Here is a 26,919-nt window from a genome sequence, read left to right as displayed (position 1 = left end):
CTGACCCCGTAGATTGGGTCTTAGTTCCATGGAAAACCAGAAATCTCTCCGTGACTTGGTGCTTTCACTGGGACGCAAGCAGTTGAGAATAACCCAGCCAGATCGCAAGAATCTCAGGAATACTCATGCTTATGTTTTCTAATGTTTGCGTTTTACAGCACAGACTCCCTAATGGACTTTTGTTAGGATTTATTCTGGTGGCCAGAGGACTTCAGCTTACAGCATATTTTAAGGCAGTATTTTAGTCACAGAGTCCTTGCTCAAAGAAACAGCTTGCTTCTGACTCTGCTTTGCCTGGAACAGTGAAGTATAAGACCCTCCCCACCTCCTCTCTATACCTGAAACAGGGCAGGCAGCACTTGGTCTAATTTCCCAGTGATTTAAGGAAGGAGCCAGATGATACAGAGAGGAAAATCATGTTCTATATCAGTCCAGTAATTATTGGTTTGAGTTTAGGACCCAGGACAGTCTTTTCGCTGTATTTATAAGGGACTTTGATCTTCTTACAAAGTTACCTTTGCAGTTCAGGCCACACACTCTAGCTCCCTGCCCCCCAGCTAGATTTTAGACACCGTCAAGGCAGCCAGGAGACTCATTCATCTTTATTTTCCCTACATAAAGTGCCTTGCACAAGGAGGGTCACCAACTTTCCACCTTTGCCTAGGACTGAGGGAGTCCCAGGTCACAAGACTTTCAGTTTCAGAACTCAATGCAGAACTCTCAGAGCTAACACTTGGTCCCCAGAAAACTGGAATGAGTTGGTCACCCTATAAGCTGTACCAGTAATATGTATTAAAGGGAGTGGGAGGATCATATATCACACATTTATATTCTAGCGAAAAAAACTCGGAGAAGGGATATGCTAGGAGGGTGCAAGGAATTTTAAGACTAAGGAGAAAAAGAGGGAGGGATAGAGGGAGAAGGAGAGGCTCTAGCTGCTATGTTCCTTATTACTGGATTTAAATTCTCCTTATTAACCCTTCCTCTGCTCTGCTAGCTATATAGCATCAACTTGTGTTAATCAATCAATCAAGCTTAATCCATCACTCAGGCTGGTTGAGCCTTCCTGTGTAGAGCTCCATGCTAGGTGCTGCAGACCTTAGTACTTAGAGCGTGGTCCCAGACCAGCTGCAGTATCTGCATCACCTTGAGCTGGTTATTAATAGAAACACCGAGTCTCAGGCTCCACCCAGACCTCCCGAGTCAATGTGCATTTTAACAAGATCCTCAGGCAACTTCTATGAATAGTGCAGTTTGAGAAATGCTGCTATATGGGATTTCATGAAAACCAGGCTGATGCCTACTAGCTAGAAATTTACAGCAGAGTTGAGGTGTGAGGGATACGTGTACGTAATGTGGCTAATATCCTAAATCACCACTTGCCTATATGCAGAAGCACCCTTAGAAGGATTTTTTTAAAAGGAATATCTTAGATTTGCTTTATATATGGCCTTGATTCCATTTTTGTACTGAAATAATGTTGCCTTCTCCTAAGGGACAGATTCTTGGGAGGCACAAATGAAAATGGCAAAGTATCACCACCTCTAACTTTTTTATACCATGCACAACTGTGAGAACAACAATTTGTATCACTGTCAGTATGTGCTGGGCACTATTAATGCTATGATACGGTAAATGAAAACAAAGGCTCTGGTCTTTGTGAGGTGGTGGCAAGTGTGTTAGGAGAAAAATCCAGAAGGGGCAGGAGTGAAGACAGGACAATGTGTCATGATCTTAGCAGCAGCGGAGGGGGCCTTCCTCTTCTTGATGTCTGCAGGGAAAAGGAGAAGGCAGCAGAGGGATCCTCATGGCAGTGGTTGGGGACACGAGTTGTTTCTCTACCATCCAGGTGACTAGAACTAGTACGTAGAATCGCAAAGCTGAGAGGGTTAGAGATGGGGAGAATGAGGAACAGTCAGCTCAGGGACCACGCGGACTAGTGCTCTCTAACATTTGGGCTTTCAGGGATAGAATACATTTTATAGGATTGGAAGAAAATGAGATTTTAAAATCTAGGGGCCAAACCAGTTTTCCTCCATCTACTGTTCTGACTCGTGGCAGTATTGTGCCCCTGCGTTTTACTCTCAAAGGTCTGCGGGTTGTATTTCTTCTCTCTGCCCCTTTCACTGTTTTTCCCTCTCTATACGGGGGAGGTATTTAACTTCAGTTTGCCTGGTTAGCTTCAGTCTTTTTCTGCACTGCACCTTTTTTGAGCGCTGTCTTGTGTCTTGACTAAAGAGTTTCATAGTTTAATTTCATTTTAACTTTCTTCGGATGGTTAGTTTTTGTCTGCTGACATGGCTGTGGATCCCATATGAAAATGCTGTTTTTGTTACAGGAGGGCTCTGGGCCACCATCCGGGGCTCTAGTTTGGAAGGTGTTAGACTGGTGTTCTTTGGATCTCAGTCCTGTGCCATCAATGTCACCACAAGTGGTTCACAAAGAATTCAATGCAGAGTTCCACCCATGGTAAGTGGGTTACTTTGGCCTCTCCTTTGGTTTCCACTCCCTCTAGGTGGGAAACCATTATTAACATAAAGTTTTCAGGGATAAACTCCTTGGAATTAAATTAACGGATGTGAACCTCTCGTCATAATAGTATGCTTACATTTTATATATCGTCTGTTTTGCTGTGAAGTGGAAAACTGAGCCCACTAATGGAGCTTGTAATTAATATTAGTGAATTCATTTAAAATTAACACAACCAGACAGTTCCTGTCCACACTCTCAGTGCCACAGAATACATAACTTTATCCAGTGCACATTCTGGGTGCTGATTTGCAAAACTTACATATATTAATATCTCTTTTATCTCTTAAGCAAACAATAAATAACCTAGTTTTTACCAGATATTTTTTCTAGCATGAATGTGAATGGTGGAGTATAGAAACTTCTAGAGAGGTGTCCAACCCGTGGTTTGTGGACTGAATGCTGATTTTGTAAGGACTTTTATTGCTTATCTGTGGTGTCAGATATCACGAAAAGTATGTATGGATCTTTTTTTTGCTACACAGCTCTCATTAGTGTTTGTGTATTTAATGTGTGTGGCTCAAGAGAACTCTTATTCTTCCAATGAAGAAAAAAAAGATATGAAATATCTTCCCAATTGCTCCCCATTGCATCTCTTCCCCCTTAAAAACAAGTTCCTGAGCTTTTTCATTCCTTTTAGGGAGTGTTGTCTCACGGCTCATTAAGGAATTTGAGTCTGGGCCCTTCCCTGGTGTTGTTGGTGACAGTCACCCTCACAGCTGTGACAGAGCTTTCTATGCTGAATTGCTCTTTACATGGTCAACATTCTTAGCACACCCCTGACCCCCAAAGACGGCTGTCCACTGAACAAATATTCTCTAGATTAATTTCAGAATATTTTTTGATCATTGCTGCTATATTTTTACTTTATCGAATTTCTTAAATTTTATGAAAAGCTAGCTTTTATATGTAAACTACACGGAATTCTCATATATGATCGTGTTGTAATTTGTTTAACTGTTCTTTACTGAACAACAGAGCTTTGGTCATCCTAATACCTATATTTTGAGGCATATTTATTTTCTCAGGATAAATTAATCTCAACTTGAAACTTTTGATATGTTGGGTACAGTTGTCTGAAATTCCTTTTCAATGTATATTCCCATCATCACTGTGTAAATATCTGAATTTTGATTCTTTGGCTAACACTGGGTATTATCATTTTAATATACATTTGCCATTTTGTGGGTAAGATATGTACTGTTTGGATGTTTTTTAATCAGAGAAGATAAACATTAAAAAAAGGAAACTTTTATTTCAATCAGAGTGATAGATGTAAGGTTAAAATCACGCTCTCCCCCTTCCCTTTCTTCAAATCCTCCTTTCTGAAACAACCCCTTTCAATTCTTTTGAATATAGTTATGGTACCATTTTTTTGTCGAATCAATAAAACATGTTTATGTTACTATACCTGTATAAGTGGCGCTGGCAGAACCAGGTAATATATATTCTGTTCATTGGTAATTCTTTCTTTTCTTCCCTAGAGTTTTTTTTTTTTTAAAACATGCCTTTCTTATAACAAAAATCTGCCACTTTTTAAAAACGTTTCAACATATTAGTTAGTGATTTTTTTTTGAAGCTCTCTATTCTCCTGCTTCAATCTGTGTTGGTTATTTCCTAGGTGTATTCTACACATTTCATCCTAGTATTTCCCTGGATTGCTGTCCTGCATAGATCCATGGTTTCTTAGAGTTCATATCTTCTTTTTTAAAATTATTATTTAATTTTTGTGAGATCATAACCATAAGAAACACCCTGTGAAGGAGTATGTGGAAGAGAAATTATATGTTTAAAAGTACACTCATACTTACAGGATAGTTCAGCTGGGTATAGACAGTTACTTAAAATTGCCATTTCTTGCAGAAACAATGTGTTAGTTCCAAATCATTATTATTTGCTGAGTAATGGCATGGTCCTTTTGGATCTATTGAACAATGCACTTGCCTAGTCTAAGTACTTGTCACTCTGTGTGTGTGTGTGTATCAGAGAGAGAGGGGGAAAGAGAGAGTGCGGGGGAGAGAGTGAGAGCAAGAGAGTAGTGGGAGGAGAAAGGAAGATTTGATCCTTTAAAACCAACTTTCTTGAAATTAATCCTTTAAACCAATTCTATAAGGACTTTTTCTCTTCACTCAAATCAGTATTACTTTAGAATCAAACTGAGACTTGCATTTCAAAATCGATTTTTCAGGGGAAAGATGGACGCATTGTGAATGTGACTGTCATCAGTGGGGACCATTCTGCAGTACTTCCCAGGGCATTTACATATGTCTCCTCTTTAAATCCAGCGATTGTGACTCTGAGCAGAAACAGAAGCAACGTAGCAGGTAAAATACATGCTGCTGGAAGATCTTTTTACAGCATTGATTCTATAAAAAGGGAAATCAATACTCTACAAATTTTATTATGTTTTAAAGTACTTTACACAAGATTTTTCTTTCCATCTTAGCCATCATTGAATCAATCTCCTGATACCTATTTGTTCTTGTAAAATTGTGGCCCTTTATTTCCATCATGAAAAAGATGTAGGAATTCAAAGGTAATAATTCAACAAATATTTCTTGGGCACCAAGTATGTGCCAATAATACCATAGACATGTAATAGGCTTTAAATTAATCCTTGCCACTAATTTATAGGATTATTAGCTTCAGTTTATGCATAAGGAAACTAAAGAATAGAGAGAATTAGTAATTTGTCTAAGATGTTGCTTTTACTAAGGAACAGAGCTGAGATTTGAACCTACACAGTCTGTTTGCAGATGCCAAGCACTTAACCACTTATAATGAACTGTAAAATGCTGTTTTTAGCAGCAGTTTCTATTGTAGCAGTTTTTTATTAATAGTATGATTAGAGAATAGGATGTTTTGATTATGAATTCTTCTTCCTTGAGACATACTATGTATAAAAAGAATGAATTCATTAGCGCCAACTAAATGAAATAATTTAATTTTTCTTTGATGATTCAGACAATTTGACAAGATAAAATTATAACAGTTTATTATCATATCATACCATATAGATTTGAAAAAGTAGCAGGTAACACCCTTTTCTGATTAACTGAATGCCAGATAACAGTCTTGGTAGCCATATTTAAGAGTTTATTATTACAAGACCTTCATATTCCTATCCCCCAAAAGCCTGAATTCAATGCTTATGATATTATTTTCATTTTCCATAGCTCAAAAGTATGTAAATAAAGTGAAGTGTCCTTTAGCTTGTCAGTATCATTCAGCTCAGATAGTGCAGAATAAGAATTTGCTGCCTTGGGTGACCAAAGTGTGTAAAGTTTCTTGGTGGTATAGATTCTTCCCATCAAGGTATAAAGGGAGGAGGGGGCTTCATGTTATATTCAGATTTTAGTGATTTTGCATTTTAATGAAATTACCTCTACAGAAAAGAATAAATACATTGTATCAGCACCTCAAAGGCAACTAGGATTAGCTTGATAATTGACCAAGCCCAAGAAGTTCATGTTAATGATACCTACAGTACAATGCATTCTTTTAGAATTTCCACTTGCATTCAAATCTTTCTATAGGCAGAATAAAGAACATATTATGAAGTTCACAAAGTGTGGTAGCCCATCAGGAAAGTCTCTTTTAAGTCTGGACATCTCTCTCCAGAATTTGATACGCAGGACCATTAGTGTAGTTTTTCTACAGTCAGAAACAACTGGGAAAATCTTCTAGCATAGTAAACTCACAGAGTTTATTTGAACAAAGAATGATTCACCAATCAGACAGCCCTCAGAACCAGGAGAGTTTCAGAGAGCTCGGGCCTTATTCATAGACAGAAAATGGAAGTGACGTCCAGAAACAGTTTGACTGGTTACAGCTCCCTGTTTGCCTTACTGTGCACCCTCTGATTAGTGCGTAGCCTGTGCTTAGCTAAAGCTCAGCTGCTGTGATGAGCTAAAACTCAGCTAGTTGTTTGAAAAATATTATTGAAGGGTGGCACCTGTGGCTCAGAGGGTAGGGCTCCAGCCCCATATACGGAAGGTAGTGGTTTGAACCCCGCCCTGGCCAGCTAAAACAGCTGTGGCAACTGCAACAAAAATAGCCGGGTGGTAATCATGAAAACTGGAGATAAAGTGGGTGAAAGTACCTGGTCCAGGACCTGACATGGAGTAAGCTTTGTGGAAGTGAAGGCCAGCATCCTGCCACATTCCAAGTGTTATGTTAATGAACCCAGGATGGCCTCTAGTTGTTTGTACCCTCACATTAATTTGAAATTAAAAAAAAGAAAACAAAACCCTTGAAGAAAGCTCATTTTGTGCTGCTGCCACCTTGTGGTCCTGCCACCACCTTGTGGTCCTGCCATTTTCTTTGAGTAGCCTGGAAGTCCCTTGAACTCACTGTGAAACATCAAGAGTTCCCAGTAGCAATTGGACAGAGGACAGAAAGAAGTAAAGAGGACAGAGAACGAGGAAGAGAACAGAATTAAACGAGGTCTGTTTGTGTGATTTCCCAAGATACGTGTATCTAACTTCCTACAATAAGCCACATAGGATAAGCTTTATTACCATCTTACTGATGAAAAAATGTCCAAGGTTTTGAGAGCTCACGCTGGTCACCCAAAGTCACAGAGGTAATTAAATGGAGGCCACGGGTTTGAGTGCAGATTCACGGTCACCATGCCACATCCCTCTCTTTCAAGCAACTTCTTTCTCCTCCGCATCTGATTGGCTGTGGCATCCCAGACATGCAGTGGTTCTCAACTGTTAGAGGCTAAAGGACTGGGGCGGTGTTATCCCAAGCTGGGTCTCTGTGGGCACATCGAGACATGGGAAAGGCAGGTGCATTTATTTCCACTATTGCTGTTGCACACTTGATCTCTGGCCCTCAGTAAGACCCCAGTTGTTTGCAGACTGGATGTCTCCTCTCCTGCATTTTCAGTTTACCTTATGAGCTGGAAGAATAGTTTCAATCATGTCCTTTCCTTTCTTTGAAGCCTTTGGAGGTCTCCACTGTCCAGTGAATTAAGCAGAGACCCCTGAGGACTGGCTTTCTTGGTCTGTGGCCGTAGCACCACCAACTTGGCTCACCCCCATAGATGTAGAGTTCACACCTGTATCTATACGTAGCTTGTCTTCTGGAAAGTCACCTCATTCTCTTTCTTTTCTCTCTAAGCTTCTGGGTGATGAAGTAAGAAAGTGCTATAAAAGACTGACTAGAACTGTGACATTTTTAGAATTAGATTATATGTCTCCACTTCTCTATCACTTTCTCTTAGAATTTATCCTTTAAACTGCTTTTCAGTACTGCCTTGCCCACGAGCCCTCTCCTAATATTCCTAACATTGCCCTGATGGGAGCTGTCCCAGTGCTTAATTTGCACCTCTCTTATAGTGTGTCTTCTGCTGAAGCTCTTTGGTCCCCTATTTCATTATCTTTGAGAACTCTTTGTGAGAAGGATCAATATTTAGCTTATTTTTGTGTCCCTTGCTGCATTTTTCTCATGGTTCTCAATGCATATTTGAATTAAAAGGGATCAAATTAAAGTGTTAATAGTATACACAATATTTAAGCAGAGTTGCTAATTAAACTAAAGATGTGTTAAAATACAAGACCAAAGACCAAGGACTTGTCTTTTTCATTGATTAGCTATGAGGCCTTGGGTGCTGTGCCTTAGTTTCCTAAAATGCAAAATGCCAGCATACTGGCTGCCTGTATACTATGCGTACCATCGGGACAGTGTGAAGATCAAAAGGCATAACATATATGGAAGTGCTCTGTGAACTATGACGAGTTTGTGCACATGTGGTGTTATAATGTGGTCAGTGCATGCTGAAGGTGGAGCGTTAGACTTCTACAGTGCTAACGTGGAGGTTGAGAAAAAAGGAGATGGATGCTTTCTGCTGGTTATGAAGACCATTAGTTCTCTAAACTACTTCTTGATTTGCCTTTGCACAGAAATAAGTTAGTGCCCCTGGTATAATTGTCCTGACAATTTTGCTTTTTGTGCCTTGAGATGGATTATAGGCTGTAGCTCTATGAAAAGGAGTTGCTAGATATTTCATGAAAAAAAAATAGGTTGGTATTGAAACTCTTAAGTATTATGCACAGGCCTGACCATGTATTTAATCCCAAACACACTTTTAGAATTGAAATAGGTGGTTGAGCCCACAAACCCACATCCTAGAGGTTAATGGACTCTTTTTAACACAGGAGGTGAGACCCTCCTCATTGGAATGACGTCCCTGGTGAACTGTACGGATTTAGCTGTGGAAGTCTACGTCGGTGGTGCCCTAGCTGGGGTTCGTGCACAGATGGCTTGGGGCGTGGAGGTGGTGCTGCCGGCGCTGCCGTCTGGCCTCCATGGGATATCCGTCTCTATCAACGGAGTCAGCATTCGCTCGCAAGGGTGAGGTGGCCCCTTGCCATTACTTTTGGGTTTGTTTGATGGTCCAGCTATGCAGCAGAGGAATTCTAGTCATAACACTTGAACAAATCTTAGAGACCCTACGGACAGACTCTTCTTCGTCCTCACCCCCTTTTCTATCTTACTCTTTCTTTTCTGTATTTCTAACTTACTGTTATTTTATAACAAGTCTCCTATCTTCAATAGGGTTGATCTCTACATCCAGTATATCACAGAAGTTTTCAGCATCCAGCCGTGCTGTGGGTCCCTTCTGGGTGAGTGGCTCTGTTGTGACAGTTATCAATTATCCAACAAATCTGTTCACTGGATATTCATTCAGATTTTGTTCCCAGATTAGTTAGTCTGCAAAGCCAGAAACGGGGGCAGCAGGACAGAAGCTTTTCTTAGGCTTCAGGAACTGTGTGGTGTATTTTAAAGGGTGTGAAAACTCAGTGATTCCTTTGTCCAGGAAATTAGTTTTATGAAAAGGAGATGTGCTCGCTTTGCTTTTTCTAATGACAAGAGGATAAAACATCTAATGGGTAGCACTCTAAAGGGATATCAGGAATATGAGGGAGGAGTTTCCAGCACTAGCCTTTAGATACTGCGCACTCAAGGAGAGGAGTGGCGAGCCTGTTGTGACCTCTCTTTTCTCTGGGGATACCAGATGAAGAACTTAGAAAGAGAAACGCAAATGCCAATATGGGGGCTGTGACACCAGGACAAATAACAGGGCATCCCGCAAAGTTGCCCACAAAGTCGCCATACATAGGAAGATGGGAAATTGTAGCTGAGTGTACACGTATTTACAAAATCTCCATTGCAAAATTTTACAAAGCGGCGGCCAACACATACAGAACATTTTAAAAATATTTTATAAAATTTTGTAATGGAGATTATGTAAATAAAGGTACATTCAACTGTAACTCCCCATTTTCACTATGTACGGTGACTTGGTAGCTTTTTGGGACACCCTGTAGAGCAATCCCTAACTACAAAAAGAATTGAAAGTTGTCTATTAGCATGTGGCTAATCATTGTGATAGTGTCTAAAGTAGCACGCTATCCTTCTTGCGTATACTGAAATCGTTTTGTAAGCTGCTTGGCTGTACCACAGATTTGATTACGATATGGGTCATTTGCTTCAACTCCTGCCCTGAAGATGGGGTTTGATCTTTGATTGTCTCTCGACTATAGAGTAAGACAAAGAATGTGAATTGAGAGGCAAATTCACCAGCATGATTCGATGGCTTTTGACATGGTTCATGTATATATACATATAGATGATAGAATATTTAAGATATATTAGATATGTAATACATAGAATGTTGGGATATTATATATAATAATATAGAAGACAGAAGACTTTACTGAATTTGGTTTTTCATTAGTGTGTATATTGAATGGATACAGAACAATATATGTATACTGTACATAACACATAAATAACAGGTCACATAGTAATAGCAGAAGACAAGAACACTATGGAATTTGATGTTTTGTTAGTGTAGAAGTTGACCAAGATAGTGGTTTCTAGGTCATACAAATGTAGTTGAAAAGTTTGTGTTAAATATTATAAACATCCTCCTATGTAACAATTTGTATTATTTTTCTGTTATGTACAATTTTAACCTCATCTGATCCCTAGCCAAATGATCGTAAGTTAAACATTGGTGGGAGTGGGGTAAAATAATTGAGGTTTCACTAACACACACGCCCCCTGGGGCTGTGAGTTCCTACTTAGGGATATTAGCTGTTAAATTCTGTTTTCTATATTCACACTTTAGGTGGAACCTTCCTCAGCATCTCAGGAATAGGCTTTGGCAGGAACCCAGCTTCTGTTTGGGTGCTCGTGGGCAATCAGTCCTGTGACATTGTGAATGTCACAGAGGTGAGCATCCATTGCAAGACCCCTCCGGCTCCCCAGATGCCCGATGCAGATGCTTCTGCTGTCTCAGCCCCTGTAGAAGTCTGGGTTGGCAACATGTCCTTCACCCATGGATCTTCAGCGAGCTTGGTGGGGAAGGGCTTCACCTTCATGTATGAAGCAGCAGCAACACCAGTGGTCACTTCCCTGCAAGGAGAAATCACAAATAGCAGCCTGAGGCTGTATGTAGGAGGAAGCAACCTCTCCAACTCAGTCGTCCTTCTGGGGAGCTTGACCTGCGATCTTGAGACACAGTCTTCCCAGAGCAGCGTGAACCTGTTTGGATGTTCCTTTCCTCTTCCTGGCTTAGAGGCTGGCATCTACCCCTTCCAAGTTTATCAGAAGCAGATGGGATTGGCTAATACGTCTGCGGTGCCCCAGCAGTTTGTGATGACACCTTGGATAATGGCTGTCTCTCCAACCCATGGCTCTGCGTGTGGGGGGACGGTACTCACGGTGAGGGGGCTGGCTCTCAACTCTAAAAGGAGGTCAGTTCAGGTTGACCTTTCAGGTCCTTTCACCTGTGTGGTTTTGAGTGTGGGAGACCACACTGTTCTCTGCAAGGTTAGCCCTGTGGGTGGCCCCTTGCCTGGAGTTTCCTTCAGCCTGGATGTCACAGTCTTGGTCAATGACGTGACCAGTGAGTGTCAGGGGAATTGCACTCTCTTCATGCAGGAGGAGACAACTCCTGTCGTGGACGCCATGACCACAAACATCAGTGGGTCTCTGACAACTGTGCTGATTAGGGCTCAGAGGTTAGGCACCACGGCCAGTGAGCTGATGGTGTTCGTGGATGATCAACTTCCTTGCAATGTGACTTTCTTTAATGAAAGCTACGTGGCATGCCAGATAAGTGACTTGATTCCAGGACCCCACTACCTATCGGTTTTTCAAGCAAGAAATGGGTATGCTTGTTTTGGTAACATTTCCAGGCGCTTCTACGTTATACCTCAAGTGTTTCATTATTTTCCTAAGCATTTCAGCATATATGGTGGAAGCCTGTTGGCCATAGAGGGTACAGCCCTAAGGGGAAAGAACACCACATCAGTCTCCATTGGCCAGCAAGCATGCCTGGCAGTGGACATCAGTGCTGAGCTCATCCAGTGTGTGGTTCCCGCAGGGAATGGCTCTGTTGCCCTGGAAATCGAGGTAGATGGACTTTTATTCCACATTGGAATCATTGACTACAGCCATGACTTCACCCCAGAATTGCTCTCTTTTTCTCAGAGTGATGACATCTTAACCTTTGCAGTGGCCCAAATCTCAGGAGCTACAAATATGGACATATTTATTGGGATGTCACCCTGTGTGAGTGTCTCTGGTAATCACACTGTTCTCCAGTGCACGGTCCCTTGCCTTCCTGCTGGGGAGTACCGTGTCAGAGGTTATGACCACATCAGAGGGTGGGCCTCATCTATCCTGGTGTTCACTTCGAGAGTTATTATTACGGCAGTGACCAAGAACTTTGGTAAGTCAAATGAGTACATGTAAGAGTGCGCTTCCTTTATGTAAGCGAATTAGCAGCTACTCTTGTCTTCCAGGATGGGGGAATCAACATCAATCTGCTTGATGGAAGGAATGAGAAGCCTGGTTGGCCTCTTACAGTCGTGGTTTCTTCCTGAGTCTTGTCTTTGTCATGCTCTGTTTATGAGGCTTTGTATATTCTCTAAGTGTTTGATTGTATTTTAATTTGATACATTAGCCAGGTTTTTGTTTTAAATTAAATAATACCATTTGTAAGAGCTTATATAGTGACCATTTAAGAACACAAATGCCTTCCTCTATTTTTAGTCCTCTATGCCAATTTGGATTCTTTCTTATTTATTAAATAGGATTAATTGTTGTCATTTTGTAATATTTCACAGGTGAACTCATATTCCACTAATAATAAGCCAATTGCATTGTATAGTTGCATTGGCTGAACTTTTTTCTCCTTTCAGATATATGGAGTTTGCCTGGCTTTATCTTCCAATGATAGTTTCAGTGTCAGTTTACTTAAAGCCTTACTGCACTTATTTCATTGTGATTCAGAGAGTATAGAAGAAATTATAGAAACAGTATCTTGGACTGGTGAAGAATTAACCAAGCCACTGATTAGAGTGAAGTTGGCCTCCACAGTCTGTCACTAATTTAGCTAATTTGGGCTGAACTTTTCTAAGCCTCAGCTTCCCTATTTGCTAAGGCCTTCTGCTTCCTACTTCCTAAGATCCCATGATTTTTACAGTGGGAGACCAGGGGTGCCCTAAACAGAAAGCATTATTTTTAAGTTTGTCAAGTGGCTAAGTAGCATCTAGATTTACTATGAAGGCAGTAGAGAGTGAAACCCTGTATCTCAGTGTAAACTAGAAATGTAGGCTAGTTTTACTCCTAAAAATGTCCCCCAAATATGTATAATTATTGCAGCACTATTAATCATAGAAAGAAAGGAGAAATAATGGAAGTATCAATCAACAGGAAAATTGTTAAATTGTAGTATGATTAGATAATGGAATTCTGAGTTGAAAAATATGCATCCTTTTAAGTTTAAAAAGTTGCAGAATAATATGCATAGAATGATCATATGCCTAGAAAATTCTGGATGGAGTCACCAGAGACTATGCCTGGATACCTTTGGGAAGTGAGACGGGTAGTTGGGGGACACTTTATTTTATGCTCTTTTGTATAAAATGTTTAAAAACTGTATATAAAGCATCAACTTTCTATATAAAAATGGTTAAATTTAAAAGACCTCTTTAAGATAACATTCTGTTGAGTATGATTGGCGACGGACAGCCCCAAGGCCAGAGTGCAAGAGAAACAGGCTGTCAGGAACCTGAAGCCAGCTGTGTGGATTCTGAGGGCATAAAAAGGATAGGCAGCAAGAAAGCAAAGATTTGAATTTTGAGTTAAGTAAAGAAGAAATTTGCCTCTGTGATCATGGACTTGTAATTTTATCTTTAAAGGCTACCTGAGTGGAGGTCTTGTGCATGTATTTGGAACAGGATTTTCTCCAGGGAAGCTCTCAGCTGCTGTGTGTGGTGCTCCCTGCAGAATCTTGGCTAATGCAACGGTGTCAGCCTTCAGCTGCTTGGTGCTCCCCTTGGATGGTGAGTAAAGGTGGCACATGTATGTATTTTAAAGTACAGTAGAACCTCTGTAAGTTGACGACCCAAGGGACTGTGATAAATGGGTCAACACAAGGAGTTGGTCAACATAAGGAACTAGGCTTACTGTATTGACACGTACAGGTGGTGCATGTCCAGTCTATAAAGATTAGGTCAACTTAAGGAGCTGGTCATTGTAGAGAGAAGGTCAAATGCTTGTATAGGAATTATTACAAGCATTTGTAATTAATGCTATAATTATCCTGTGTTCCTGGGAAAAGAATTTCTCTATTCCTCATCTAAAATGGTAGTTAGAATCTGGAGCCACCTATTATAATAGCTCGTAAGAAATTTTGTCATATATTCCAATGTTAAACAAGCATCAAAAAATTTGTCGTGTTCTTGATTGCAGTCATGTGATGATGGAAAAGGTAATTCTGAGTTCTATTAGTTTCAATGACAGCTGTAGACATTGTGGAGGAAATAGAGTCTTAGACTTGTTCTGAGGAGAGGTTGCTGAATTCTTCTGCTTATTGGTGGCACAAGCTTAGAGATTATCACGCTGGACATTTCTTGAAAATTGGCTCAAGAGATGAACAAATGAAAAAATTGGGAAAATTGTGCTCAAGTCTTGAATTCTTACAGGCAAAAGAGTCAACATTCACATTACCTTCTTGTTCTGCAACATCCATGTAATTATCCAGTTCTTACTCAGTTAAATATAATATGCTCATTACTTTAAGCTGCATGGCCATCGTGTACATTGTGGTGTGGGATGTCATCTCTTTGTTGTGATAAAGAGAAAGCTATATAGCTTGGGGCCTCACAACATGAAAAGGGAAGAAATTATCCTTATTATCACAGGAACTTACTGCATTTGAGACAACTCAGATTTAACCAGGTGATTTTCTTGTCTGAATAGTCATAGATCTTGTACCTGTACATTTAAGAACCATTTACACACCTGCTTTCTTGATACTGCTCTAAGATATATTCTTAATTTATTTGTCCACAACTTAAATGAGAGCTAAGGATTTACAAGGTGATAAAAGCTTCACGTCATCTGAGCTTGGGCAATAATTCTATGATAAGTGTAGGCGATGATAGTTTACACCAGTGGTTCTCAACCTGTGGGTCGCGACCCCTTTGGGGGTCAAACAGCCCTTTCACAGGGGTCGCCTAATATCAGATAATTTACATTACAATTCATAACAGTAGCAAAAATTACAGTTATGAAGTAGCAACAAAAATATTTTTATGGTTGGGGGTCACCACAACATGAAGAACTGTATTAAAGGGTCGCAGCATTAGAAAGGTTGAGAACCACTGGTTTACACTGATTCGTCTTAGAAAGAAAGAGGAGGAGGAAGCAGATGAGATGGAGTAACATTCCTTGATTAAAATATGAGATATTGAGTTTCCTATTATCATCATGTGTGTAAACACAATGTTATGAAAACAATTGATTCCACAATAGGAAATTTGAGATACAATAGAAGATTTAACTTTAAGGCTTTGCCTGTTTCATCTGCTGTTCTACCTCTCAGGTGTAGAGTAGTATTGGCTTAGGGCATGGAAAACATTGATGTTTGGATGAATAGAAGAAAGAACTGGAAATGAAAACAGAAACTAAGATTCCACATTTCTAGGTTCTAATCTTTAATGCTGTTACAGTTTTTACAGTCTTTCATATGTATGCTGCTTAAATTAATACAATTTTTATACTAGACTTTTGGGGAGGGTGTAGAGGAGATGGGTGAACCATTTGGGTGTTAGTTGCAGGAATCAGGATTTTTTTTTCTCTTAAAAAAATTAATATACTTTTTAAAATCCCTTAGTATTATTTAAAAAAAACTTAATTTCGACAAAGTCTGAAATAAAAATCAATGAGGTTTTAAGGTCAGGTAATTTGTGTTATTTAAAGTTTGCTGAGTCCTAGGGGAGGAATAATAGAAATTATTAGAAAGATTTGATTAAGTTTTAGAAAAGAGCTCAAAATTCCTTGATTTTTAAAAGAAGAAAATAAGTTGAGAGCTGTAATTCTCTATATCGTCACTAGGTGTCACCAAATAATCAATGATTGTGCAAACAACACTTTCTTTTTTTCTAGAGAAATGCATGATTTTTTTCATAAAAACAGTTTTGAAAAGATTTTTAATCACAATGTCTAAAGATAGAAAGGAAGTTAATTCAGAGATTCCTTCCTTAAGATCCAAAAGGTTCAGTAATTCTGTTTACCCCCTTACCTCCCTTAAGATCTAGGAGGTTCAGTGATTCTATTTACCTGCTTGACGCATTTTGAATATATGATTATATACTGTTTTTCCCTAGGAAGTAAGTCTATAAGGGTCATCAAATGGTTAAAAAAGATGCATCTCAGAAATTATTAGAAACTACCAATATTTCCTCTGCTTTCAGACAGGATTGCAAATAACCAACTTAGTTAAGAATCTGTTAGTTAATATTTTAAGCTATTTTTCAACAGAGGACTTCTTAGCAGCAACCCTCACAAGTGTTCCACGGTATTATTCTGAGAAACCCACCTTTCTGTCTAACTGATGCTCCATCACCGCACGTTTTTGAACCTTAATCAGATGGTGGTTTTTTGGAAAGCCAAATAATCTCAGTCCCTCTAAAGCAGCATTTCTCAAAATGTGTTCCCTGGAGCCCCAACAACAGCAGCAGGAGCATCTGGGAGCTTCTTAGAAAATGCATTCTTGGGCGCCACCAAAACCAAATCAGAAACTTCTCAAGTAAATGTTTTGGTATCTCTTTTCTGAGCCCTGTCTGAAATTCTGCATTTCATAATTTGAAGCCCTAAATTAGGTAGCTCCTCTGTGTAAGCAAGTTCTGGACATATTGAGTAGCATCATAAGATGGTTGTGTAATCTGGTGGCATATTTGTTTTTAAAATTACTCTGATTACACTCCTGGCCTTGTACAGTGGCTCATGCCTGTAATCCTGGTACTTTGGGAGGCTAAGGTAGGAGTGTCACTTGAAGCCAGGAATCCTAGACTAGCCTGGGCAGCATAGTGACCCCTATCTCTAAAAAACAAACAAACAAACAAAACAACAACAACAAAAAAGAAAGTAGCTGGTGCCAGCTACTAAGGAAGCTGAGGCAGGAGGCTCACCTGAGTCCAGGAGTTGGAAGTTGCAGTGAGTTCTGATTACACAACTACACCCTAGCTGAGGCAACAGAGTGAGACTCTGTCACACACACACACAAAAAATGACATTGCTGTCTTGCTGATTTATAATCTTTCTGTTACCTACTGTTATTCCAAAGTGTGTGTGTGTGTGTGTGTGTGTGCATGTGGGTATTTCTTTCTAATGTGGCTTTGCACAGCTGGGCATGTCTTATATTTACACAACTTCTTTTTTCCTTTTGGAGTTTACTACTTTATTCTTTTCATTTGTTCTTTTGTTTATTTCTGTTAACTTCTCTAACTTACCAAGTTTGCTTTGAGTTCTAATCCTTGCTTTGAGTTTTTGTCTTCAGTTTGACTGTGTACGATAGGGTGATGTTTCACGTTCTGGGTTGTAGATGTCATCCCAGAACTCAGACTTCCCTAAGTCCTGCTTTTTTTTTTTTTTTGTAGTTTTTGGTTGGGGCTGGGTTTGAACCTGTCACCTCTGGCATATGGGGCTGGCGCCCTACTCCTTTGAGCCACAGGTGCCGCCCCTAAGTCTTGTTTTACTTGTGCGTGTGTCACAGTATGACTGTGGTTTCTATTCATGAGTGGCACAGGGGAGTTAGAGCGCTAAAAAAATTCTCTTGCTACTTTTGGGGTCAACTATCTCTACCTTTCTCACAGATTATACTTCTAACAAAAGAAGAATTTTACCTTTTCATATAATGGTTGCTAAAACACCCTGTTGTTAGAGGAAACTCACACTCTGTATCTGTTTAAAATGAGCAAGATCTTCGATCTTTGGTTTTTCTTACATTTGTACCTTGAATTATACCTCCTGACTTTTTCATGGAAACTTTAACTTTTCCATGAGGCATGAAAAGCTGAAGTGATTAAGGTCACATAGCTATTTGGTGGCAGACCTTTGAGTAAAACCCATGAATTTTGATGCTCAGCCCTGGGTGATTTTCATAATCTACCTTGTCAATTTGCATCCACTTAATCACCTGTAATGAGTTCATTATTTGATGGGTGCTGAGCCTGTTTTTATTTGCCTGAAGACTTACTAACTGGAAACTTCTTAGGTTTTGTCTGTCCATACAAGAGTTCTACTGTCAGTTATTTGTATTGCTATAATTCATTCAAAATACATTCACAGAGAACCTCCTAGGTGCCAGGTGCTTTAGAACATAATAGCAATAATAATAATATTTGGGTGTGATTGCATAACTCCAAGCCCTCTCATGTGCATGTATCTCATTTCAACTTCAAAGTATTGTGCAAATGAAGACCACAGTGAGATACCATTTTATATACACTAGATTGACAAGAATTAAGAGTCAGATAATTTCAGGTACTGGCAATTATGTCGAGTAATGGAAACTCACAAATGTAGCAGATAGGATTGTAAAAATAATGCAACCGCTTTTCAAAACAATATGGCACTATCTTGTGAAGCTGAACTGGCCCCTTACTCTTTGAATAAGCAGTTATCCTTATAGGCGTCCACCCTAGAGAAAATTTTGTACATGTTTGTAGTAGAAAAAACTGTAAAATACCCCAAAGTCCAGCAGTAAGAGTCTAGATAAATATATCATAGTACAGGCAGACCCTGGGTTATAAACAAGATAGGTTGTGCAGGTTTGTTCTTAAGTTGAATTAGTATGTAAATCAGGATGGGTACATTTACTCTAATAGCCCGCGTTTGTAAGTACAAGTCATACAGCAGTATCCTGCTTGTAACTCAGAGGTTACCTATACAATACGTTTGTGTGATACAGATTGAACAGCCGTGAAATGTATCAACAATGGTTATATGTAATTATTTGGATAAATCTTAGAAATATTACTATGTTGAATGAAAAAAGGAGATTGAAAAATATTTTGTTATATACAATATTTTATAAAGCTCAAAAACAAATAAAACTCAGTAGTCTCTTGTTTAGGAATACAAACCCATGTGGTAAAATTATTTAAAAATTGCTAAGTGGTTATTTCCAAGAATTCAGAGGAAACGTATTATGCCTTTTTTAGATCTTATGTTGGCTGGTGGATTCACATGAGCTATTTATGATGCTGATTTATAAAAATGTTACTTACGTTCTTCTGTGTATACTGTACATACCTAACACATTAGAAAGAGTCAACTGACAACTTTATTTTCTTGTTGGTCAAGGGAGGACCCATGAGCTTCATCTATGAAATGACTTGAGGCCTTCATTTCTGTCTGTGGTTCTTCCCTAATGGTGGCTGTTTCCTACAGTGTTGATGGCTTTCCTGTGTGGCCTGAAGCATGAGGAAGACAACTGTGAGGGCACCAGTTGCACCTATGTGCAGTGTGATTTGACTGTTGCTGTGGGGACAGAGACACTGCCTGAGTCATGGCCTTACCTCTACATTTGCGAAGAAAGTGCTCAGTGCCTCTTTGCGCCAGATCACTGGACAGAGTCAGCATTTCCATTTTCATTCTCAGGCCTCTTCATCAGGTAATCTTGTCTGCTCCCTCCCTGACCTTCCCCACAAGGGCACGGCCAATGGCTGATGGAGCCATGAGTTGGCCAGGTGGGCCTGGCCCCTGGGCGGGGTGGGAGGGCTGCAGCTCTCTTGGAGGGGCCAGTCTGTTGTGGATCCCAGCCAGCCTGCATTTCAAAGCATCTCCTGCCTTTTTCAAATGTTTAAGAGAACATCTGAAAAATCTGCCCAGTAAACAGCTCGCTTTGTTCTTGCTTAGATTTTAATATTTATCTTCCGATCCAAAGCAACATCTGGTGAATGCCAATGGGGAAAAAGATTAGACATTATGAAAAACAGAAGGCTCCCCCCATTTCCTTTTTCTTTTCTTTCCAAACAGATTCACAATTATGAAAAAGAGTCATAGAGAAATCCTGCAGATTGTACAATGTTTATTCAAAAGGGGAGGGGGGTTACGTAGGCGGAATTACCATAGATCTAGGATTCAGAAGCCGTAAGTTTATAAGGATTTTTTTGAACTTAAAAAACTCCCCAACAAATAAATACCACAACTTTCCAGGTTAGCCTTCGTTTTCTAAACAAATTAAAAAAAAAAAAATTGTGACCATGTTGGTAACTCTGGATGGTCTTAATTTCAGCAAGCCGTTCCTTTCCTGTGCAGGCTGAGCATGGCCCTGTGTTCTTCGTTATTTCCTATCTAGATAGAGCGGCTACTTCTGGTTACTTAATGAAGGCCTATTTTCCCGTTAAACTAGAAAACTGAAGACGACCAATTGCCCACAGTGAAAGAGATACCCAGCTCTTTCCACGGCAGTCTGACTTTTGGGTGTCCTGACGCAGTCTGTGTTTTAGAATGAATTTGCCCTCGCAGGTATGGCTTTAGCTGGAGGAAAAGAACAAGCTCCGTGGCTGGTTGCTTTCTAACGGGGCCCGAAGAACCCTGCTTGTGTCACATAGGAAATGGGGTGAGATTGGATTTCAGAATTTACTAATACTGGACACCAAGAAATACGAGTCAGCAGTTTCTGGCTTCACTCAATTCACAGATTTTCTCTGGATCCCCAGACAATTCGTTGGAATTCTCTGCACCCTCCCTCCTCATTCTGGAAGGGGGCTGAGACAACTGAGACTCAGAGGTCATGAAAAGTTGTTATATTCTTATCTGGTGATTGTAGCAGGCAATCGGTATATTTTCTTAAGAATTAAAATAAATGCCCTGTGATTTAAACCAAGTTTAGTGTTGATGAGGGTGGAGGGAAGCTCTTGCTGCTCTCTCTTACCAGTGGGGAGGTAAGTTGATACAATCTTTAGAGGACAATTCAATAATGCACTAATAATAACCTTATAATTCTTTATACTATGTGACCCCACATTTTCACTTCTAGGATTTTATTCTAAGAAAGAAGATGGAAATGTGTAATATTTACAAGCAACCATTTTCTTAAGGTTTCCAATACAATAGAATATTTGAAATGAAATACGTTTTAGTAATAAAGAATACATCCACATGATATGAGACTAATGATATGAGACTAAGAAACCTTTAAAAATCATGAGGTAGAATATTTAAAGAACAGTAAAATGCTTGCAATATATTGAAAAGTGAGAAACACAAGTCACACAGTAGTGTGTCAACTTGATCCTCCCGTTGTAAATAGTACGTATGTTTGTAGAGACATTGTGATTAGAGAAAAGATTGGAAGGATGTATTTTAGAATGTCAATGGTGCTTTTCTCTGTGCAGCTGGACTACTGATCTTATTTATTTTCTTCATTAATTTTTATGTCTTTTTTTCAGTGACTATGTACTGATTTGTTAACCAGAAAACACATTATGAATTATACGGGGTCATAAAATATAATGTGCCAACTAACTTACTTGCTTTCTCTTAAGATTATACTGTGAACCCAGAAGACTAATGTTCAGAATCTTTTCAGGGAACCCACTTGATTTAAATCTTGTCTCTCTGTCAGTCACTACCTCTGTGGGTCTCATGTCATATGGCAGAGGCACGTGTTTGTGGCAAAAATAACCCCCATCCATCCATCCTTCCATCCAACCAGTACTTACCAAATGTCTACTATGCCCTAGGTGTTATGCCAGGTGCTGGTGACTCAATGGTAAATAGATCGTGACAGTCTCTGTCCTTAAGAAAGAGAGGATGGGTAGTGCTCATAGCTCAGTGGGCAAGGTGCTGGCCTCATCCACTGAGCCTGGTGGGTTCAAACCTGGCCTGGGCCAGCTAAAACAATGATGACTCCTATAACAACAACAACAACAACAACAACAAAATAGCTGAGTGTTGTGGTGGGTACCTGTAGTCCCAGCTACTGGGGAGTCTGAGGCAAGAGAATTGCTTAAGCCAAGACTCTGAGGTTGCTGGGAGTACTCTACCAAGGGTGACAAAGTAAAACTCTGTATCAAAAAATAAAAAAAAGAGGTGTAGAGGAGGAAGTCAGGTAGTAGAATGATTGTATGCTGTGATAAGTGCTACAAAATGATAAAAAATAATGAGAAGCTACTTTGGATAATGTGCTCAGAGGAGGCTTCTCTGAAGAATTTCCTTTTACATTGCGGTAAGAAGGGAGAATCAGGCAGTGGGGGCAGGGAACGCAAAGGAACCATCACGTAGTGCTCTGAGCGCTATCTCAGAGGCCAGGAGGGTGGAATTAGAGTGGGAAGGAAGGAAAGAGGCCATCAAGGCGCTCAGGGGGTCTGTAAGGCATACAGGGCCCTTGGAAAGGGTTTGGATTCTATTCTAAGTGAAGATTAAGTAACTTTCTAAAGTCACACACACAAACCACAGCACCGATGGGATTGGAACTTATGTGAGGTGCTGGGGGCAGGGTGGGGGAGGGCAAAGCCACAGTGTACTTAGCATGAAGCCATGCCGTCAGCTTGGTCCTGAGAGCATCGCTGAGCTGCGTGGGTTCAGTGAGATTTCATAAAACCAGGAAGTAATTTCAGATTAAGTGAGGGATGTAGAAGGCTTCTAAGTGTTTTTACTCCCTGTCTTGAAAGGCACTTGCAAAGTTACCTGCTTATGTTAGAATCTGATGAGACCAACTGAGAGAACAATAGATTGAGGGTCCAGAATCTTAGGTTCTAGAACTTTCTTTGCCACCATTTGGACCCAAAATTCTTACTATATTCCCCCCAAATCAATATTTGTGTGGGTGCTTGTGTTCATCTGCAGCTATATATATTGGTATTTTCACACATACATTCATGTACAGTCAACCTCCATAATAGACCACCTCCCTACATTGACCATTTAAGTTGACCTAATTTTCATAAACCAGCCATGCAGTGCATGTACGTGTCAGCACAGTAGGCCTAGTTCCTTATGTTCACCTCTTCCATATGTTGACCAGTTTGTTACAGACCCTTGGGTAGTTAATTTACACACATTCTACTATATTTATATTTACATCTGCCTAATTGTATTTCTTAATTCATAGGATTATTATAGAAGAAAATGTGGAATAGTAGGTGGCTATTTAGAAACTTTGAAATCTTGTAAATGTTAATATATTTTTGATATCCTGGGGTCTCGGCAAGTTTTTGTGATGGTTTTTTTATGAGAAAAATTTCTAGCAAGGTGATCAGGAACAAATACAAAAAGATATGAGCTAAAGCTTGAAGAAAAGGCCAAGCTAACAGAAGGGTTTGGCTCTACTCAGAGAAGAATGTCTTGGGGAAGATAGTTTAGGAAGGTAGACAGGGCAGAGTGAATCAGACCATTTTACTATACCTTTGCCAGGAAAGAATCTAGAAAAGGCATATGAAGACTTGTTAGGAGGGTGAAAGCCCAAGGCCGAGAAAAATTATAAAGGAGGTCAGATACTACTTTCCTTGAGTTCAAGTCCCAGATCATTCATATATTGGGTATAAAAAATTGGCTGATATGACTAAGGACCCCCACTACCAATAAATCATGAGAAGGGCCCATATAACAGAAGAGGGATGATAGGTAAATCAAATCTTCTACAAATTGCCAAAAGAAAAAAAAAAAGGAAGAATTCTGGAAATCTGGACAACTAAGCTTGACATTATACCTGACAAAATTCTAGAATGAATTATTAATCAGACAGTTTGTAAGCCTTTAGAAAGGAAAGCAGTTATCCGGAAACTGATTCTCAAAGAATGTGGTGGTGTGGTAAACCAATTTCATTTCCTTTTGGGTAAGTGTATCAGTGACTCATGACACACATAGGGACACTTTGGTAAACTGTTTTAACAACCTCTCCACCGCTAGTAGCAAAACAACACCCTAGGTCCAAAACCCAAAGTGTCTTGGCACAAGCCTAAAATTGCTCTGAAATCAGGTGTTTGCAAAGCCCATGTGAAATTTGCATTCTCTGTTCTCTTTCACCATATTTCCATATTTATGTAAATATCGCATTACATTTTAATTTTTAAATTAAATTACTTTGCTTTTTCTTTCTGAGTCTTGGTGTATGACTGACACCCTGGGAACAAATGCTGTATTTATTCTGTGGCTTTGTCTACCCCATGGGTGATGGCTTAGCTAAGTGGATTTTAGCTAAATTACAGGTTATAGATTCAAAACGTTTTCAGCCATGGGCCTAAATCAGGGAAATAAAATGTAACCACAGTGAACATAAGTTTTCATGTTTACCCTTCATCGACCTATCAATGCTATTGCCACCAAAACCTTTAACAAGAACTGCCTTTATCAGACTCCCACTGTATACTGGGTCTCATGCCAGTCATTTGTGAGCTTCACTTCTGTCAATTTCCTCTACACCTCCACAAAATAGGTACTTGATTGTTTCTGTTTCATAAATGTGGAAATCAAAGCTTAGTGAAAAGTGTCTTCCGTGTCACGGGATGGTAAATATCTGGCCTGGGATTCAAATCCCGGTGATCCGCTTTCAAGCTCAACCTTTACATGCATACATTTCTCAGAAAATGAATCGAACAAACCCAGCATGGGGAAATTGTCAGGCAGTTGCAGCTCTGAGCCTTTGAGTTGACCAGCATCTTAACGTACATGGGGGCTGTCAAATGAACACAGTTATGTAGGTGCCATAGGAGTGGGAGACCAGAGCCCCCTGGTCATCAGCCCAGACTATTGCCTTCAGTTCTGGGTAATGTGATGTTAACATATTGACAATCTAGAGGAGGTCTGGAGGACAGTAGGCTTGGGAGTCATGTCTTAGGACTTAGGTGAATCCAGAGTGGGCAATATTTTTGCGTGAGGAAGAGAAGATTAAGTGGTGAGATGTGATATTTATCCTGCTCATTATTTCTAGAAAATTGTGGGAGAATCCATCATGACATTGACTTGGAAAAAGATGCTCTGGTTTGACATGATTTATAGTTTCTCCAGGGGTGACCTTTTGCCCTTTCTCCCACCCTTCCTGAACTTCCCATGGGATCTATCGTCTTTCTGGCTGACTTCGACCAGCATCTCAAAACTTGAGAGCCCTGCTCTAGGAAGGAGGACACCTGGGTTCTGATTTCAGAGCTGCCGGAGTTTTGTGTTTGACTTTGTGCAAATCTCCTGATCTCCTTAGGTTACATTTTGTTTTTTATATTCCTCTACCTATTCACAGGCTGAAATGAGATCATGCATATGAATTGTTGAAAAGTATAAGACATTATGCATTATTATTAACTAATAATCTTTGAGTTAGTTGCAACAATGCCTACAGCCAGGATTATTCTTGAATAAATGTCACACCTGTTGGGGACAATACCCTTCAATATCCATGTTCTCACCTCCTCTAGACGGCATATTTTTAGACTTTCTGTAATGCTACACTGCTGGTTTTCATTTTAAATCCAGTCTGGCTTCTCTCTTTAAAGCAAAAGGACTTTTTAAAGCAAGTGGCTGCTAGTATAACTGGCACATATATCGAATCTCCTTAGTCTGGGCTGTTAAGTAAGTTTAATTAATTTACTAAGTTAATGTTCCACTGCTAGCAACAGAGCCTCATTGCCATCAGCTGGGGAGAGGGAATTGAAAGCCTAAATGAGCTCATTTTTTCACAGTTGGAATTAGGGACCAGTTAGCCAGTTGTGTGGGTTTTCCAATTTCTCCATCTGCCCTGGGGGAATTCAGGCAATTCACCCCCTCCAACACTAAGTGCGAGTAAGAGCAGAAAGAAGGAAGGGAAAAAGGAAAAAAAAAATACAACCCCAAACTCTCCCCAACATTTGCTTCCATTTTTGGAACTACTGCCTGTGCGTTGCTTGTTAAGTTGGGCTTGGGGAAGCTTTGCTAATGTTCTTGATAGATTTGGAAAAGAGAAAGGCCTCAGTGAAAGATATTTACCATGTGCATTTTCATTGCAGGGTGTGCAGATAGAGGGAAAACAAATAAACAATAAAAGAATGGAAACAAAATTACAGAAATTTGCAAAATTTGACAAATGGTGGCCTGTAGTTGCCACAAGCTAATGGCTTGCAATGATTAATAAGAGTAAAAATAATTGCATTTCATTAAGATTGATGACACCCCATTTAACCTCCCCTCTCGTTTCAGCCCTAAAGTGGAAAGAGATGAAGTTCTCATCTATAATAGCTCCTGTAACATTACCATGGAAACTGAGGCAGAGATGGAGTGTGAGACGCCTAATCAGCCAATTACCGCCAAGATTACTGAGATACGGAAAAGCTGGGGCCAGAACACTCAGGTATAATCAAATCTTTTTTACAGACTGATTCAAACAGCTCAAATTAAATTTGTAATATTGTGTACATTAAAAAAACAATTTAGTCCAAATGGCAGCGATATATAATATTAAATGCTCTCAAACTTTGAGGAGCTGGTCTAATGTACAATATCTGAATTCAAAGTTAAATCTGGTTAATCATATATTTTCTCAAAAATAAATGAGTGCTGCCTGGGCTCTTTTAAAGCAAATTCTGAACAGAGAATCTTCTCAGCATTTTGTCCTGATTTCTGCATGCATGTTTGGAGAGGGCTCTGCGTGGTATATTTCCTCATGAAATAAATGGCTTACAATTTAACCGGGTTCTCCTGGAAGGCTTCTCCTGGAAATCACTGGGCTGTCCTCTGCTTGGTGGGACAGCAATGTCTGAGGGTTCATTGGTTCATCTCTGTTCCTTGGGGAACAGAGTGGAAACTTCAGCTTCTGAGGGGATGACATGGCCATTAGAACTGAGGAGGACCTCAGGGCCCTTTGGCCTAACCTCTCTACCTCAATTCCCTATCCATTTAGAAATTGCCTAAACCACTCCCTCCAAGTGGCTCTTTTAAGAACGTGTTCTGAAGTCCCCAGTGAGGAATTCCATAGCCTCCCCAGGGAATTTGCGAGAATTGAAATCAGAGGCTCAGGGCTCTTTGGAAATGGATCAGATAATCTCTTATAGCTCCCCAGGCTTCTCACTGTACACAGATAAAAAATAATATTTATTGAGCACC

At 39.9% G+C, this 26,919-nt stretch overlaps 1 protein-coding gene across 1 annotated transcript in view; it reads left to right on the top strand.

Annotated features, from left to right (window-relative positions):
- Positions 1-26,919, top strand: part of PKHD1 (PKHD1, fibrocystin/polyductin) — a 435,622-nt gene that overhangs the window by 50,367 nt on the left and 358,336 nt on the right. The window contains exons 27-34 of the mRNA XM_023513135.1: positions 2,339-2,469; positions 4,718-4,853; positions 8,694-8,889; positions 9,094-9,161; positions 10,673-12,280; positions 13,755-13,898; positions 19,294-19,516; positions 26,017-26,167. Of these exons, the coding sequence (XP_023368903.1) occupies positions 2,339-2,469; positions 4,718-4,853; positions 8,694-8,889; positions 9,094-9,161; positions 10,673-12,280; positions 13,755-13,898; positions 19,294-19,516; positions 26,017-26,167 (2,657 nt within the window). The remainder of the gene's footprint in view (positions 1-2,338; positions 2,470-4,717; positions 4,854-8,693; positions 8,890-9,093; positions 9,162-10,672; positions 12,281-13,754; positions 13,899-19,293; positions 19,517-26,016; positions 26,168-26,919) is intronic.

Source organism: Otolemur garnettii, unplaced genomic scaffold (genome assembly GCF_000181295.1).
Source record: "Otolemur garnettii isolate 467f Iridium unplaced genomic scaffold, OtoGar3 scaffold00035, whole genome shotgun sequence".
NCBI classification, from domain to species: domain Eukaryota; kingdom Metazoa; phylum Chordata; class Mammalia; order Primates; family Galagidae; genus Otolemur; species Otolemur garnettii.
This window is presented reverse-complemented; position numbering and strand designations above follow the sequence as displayed.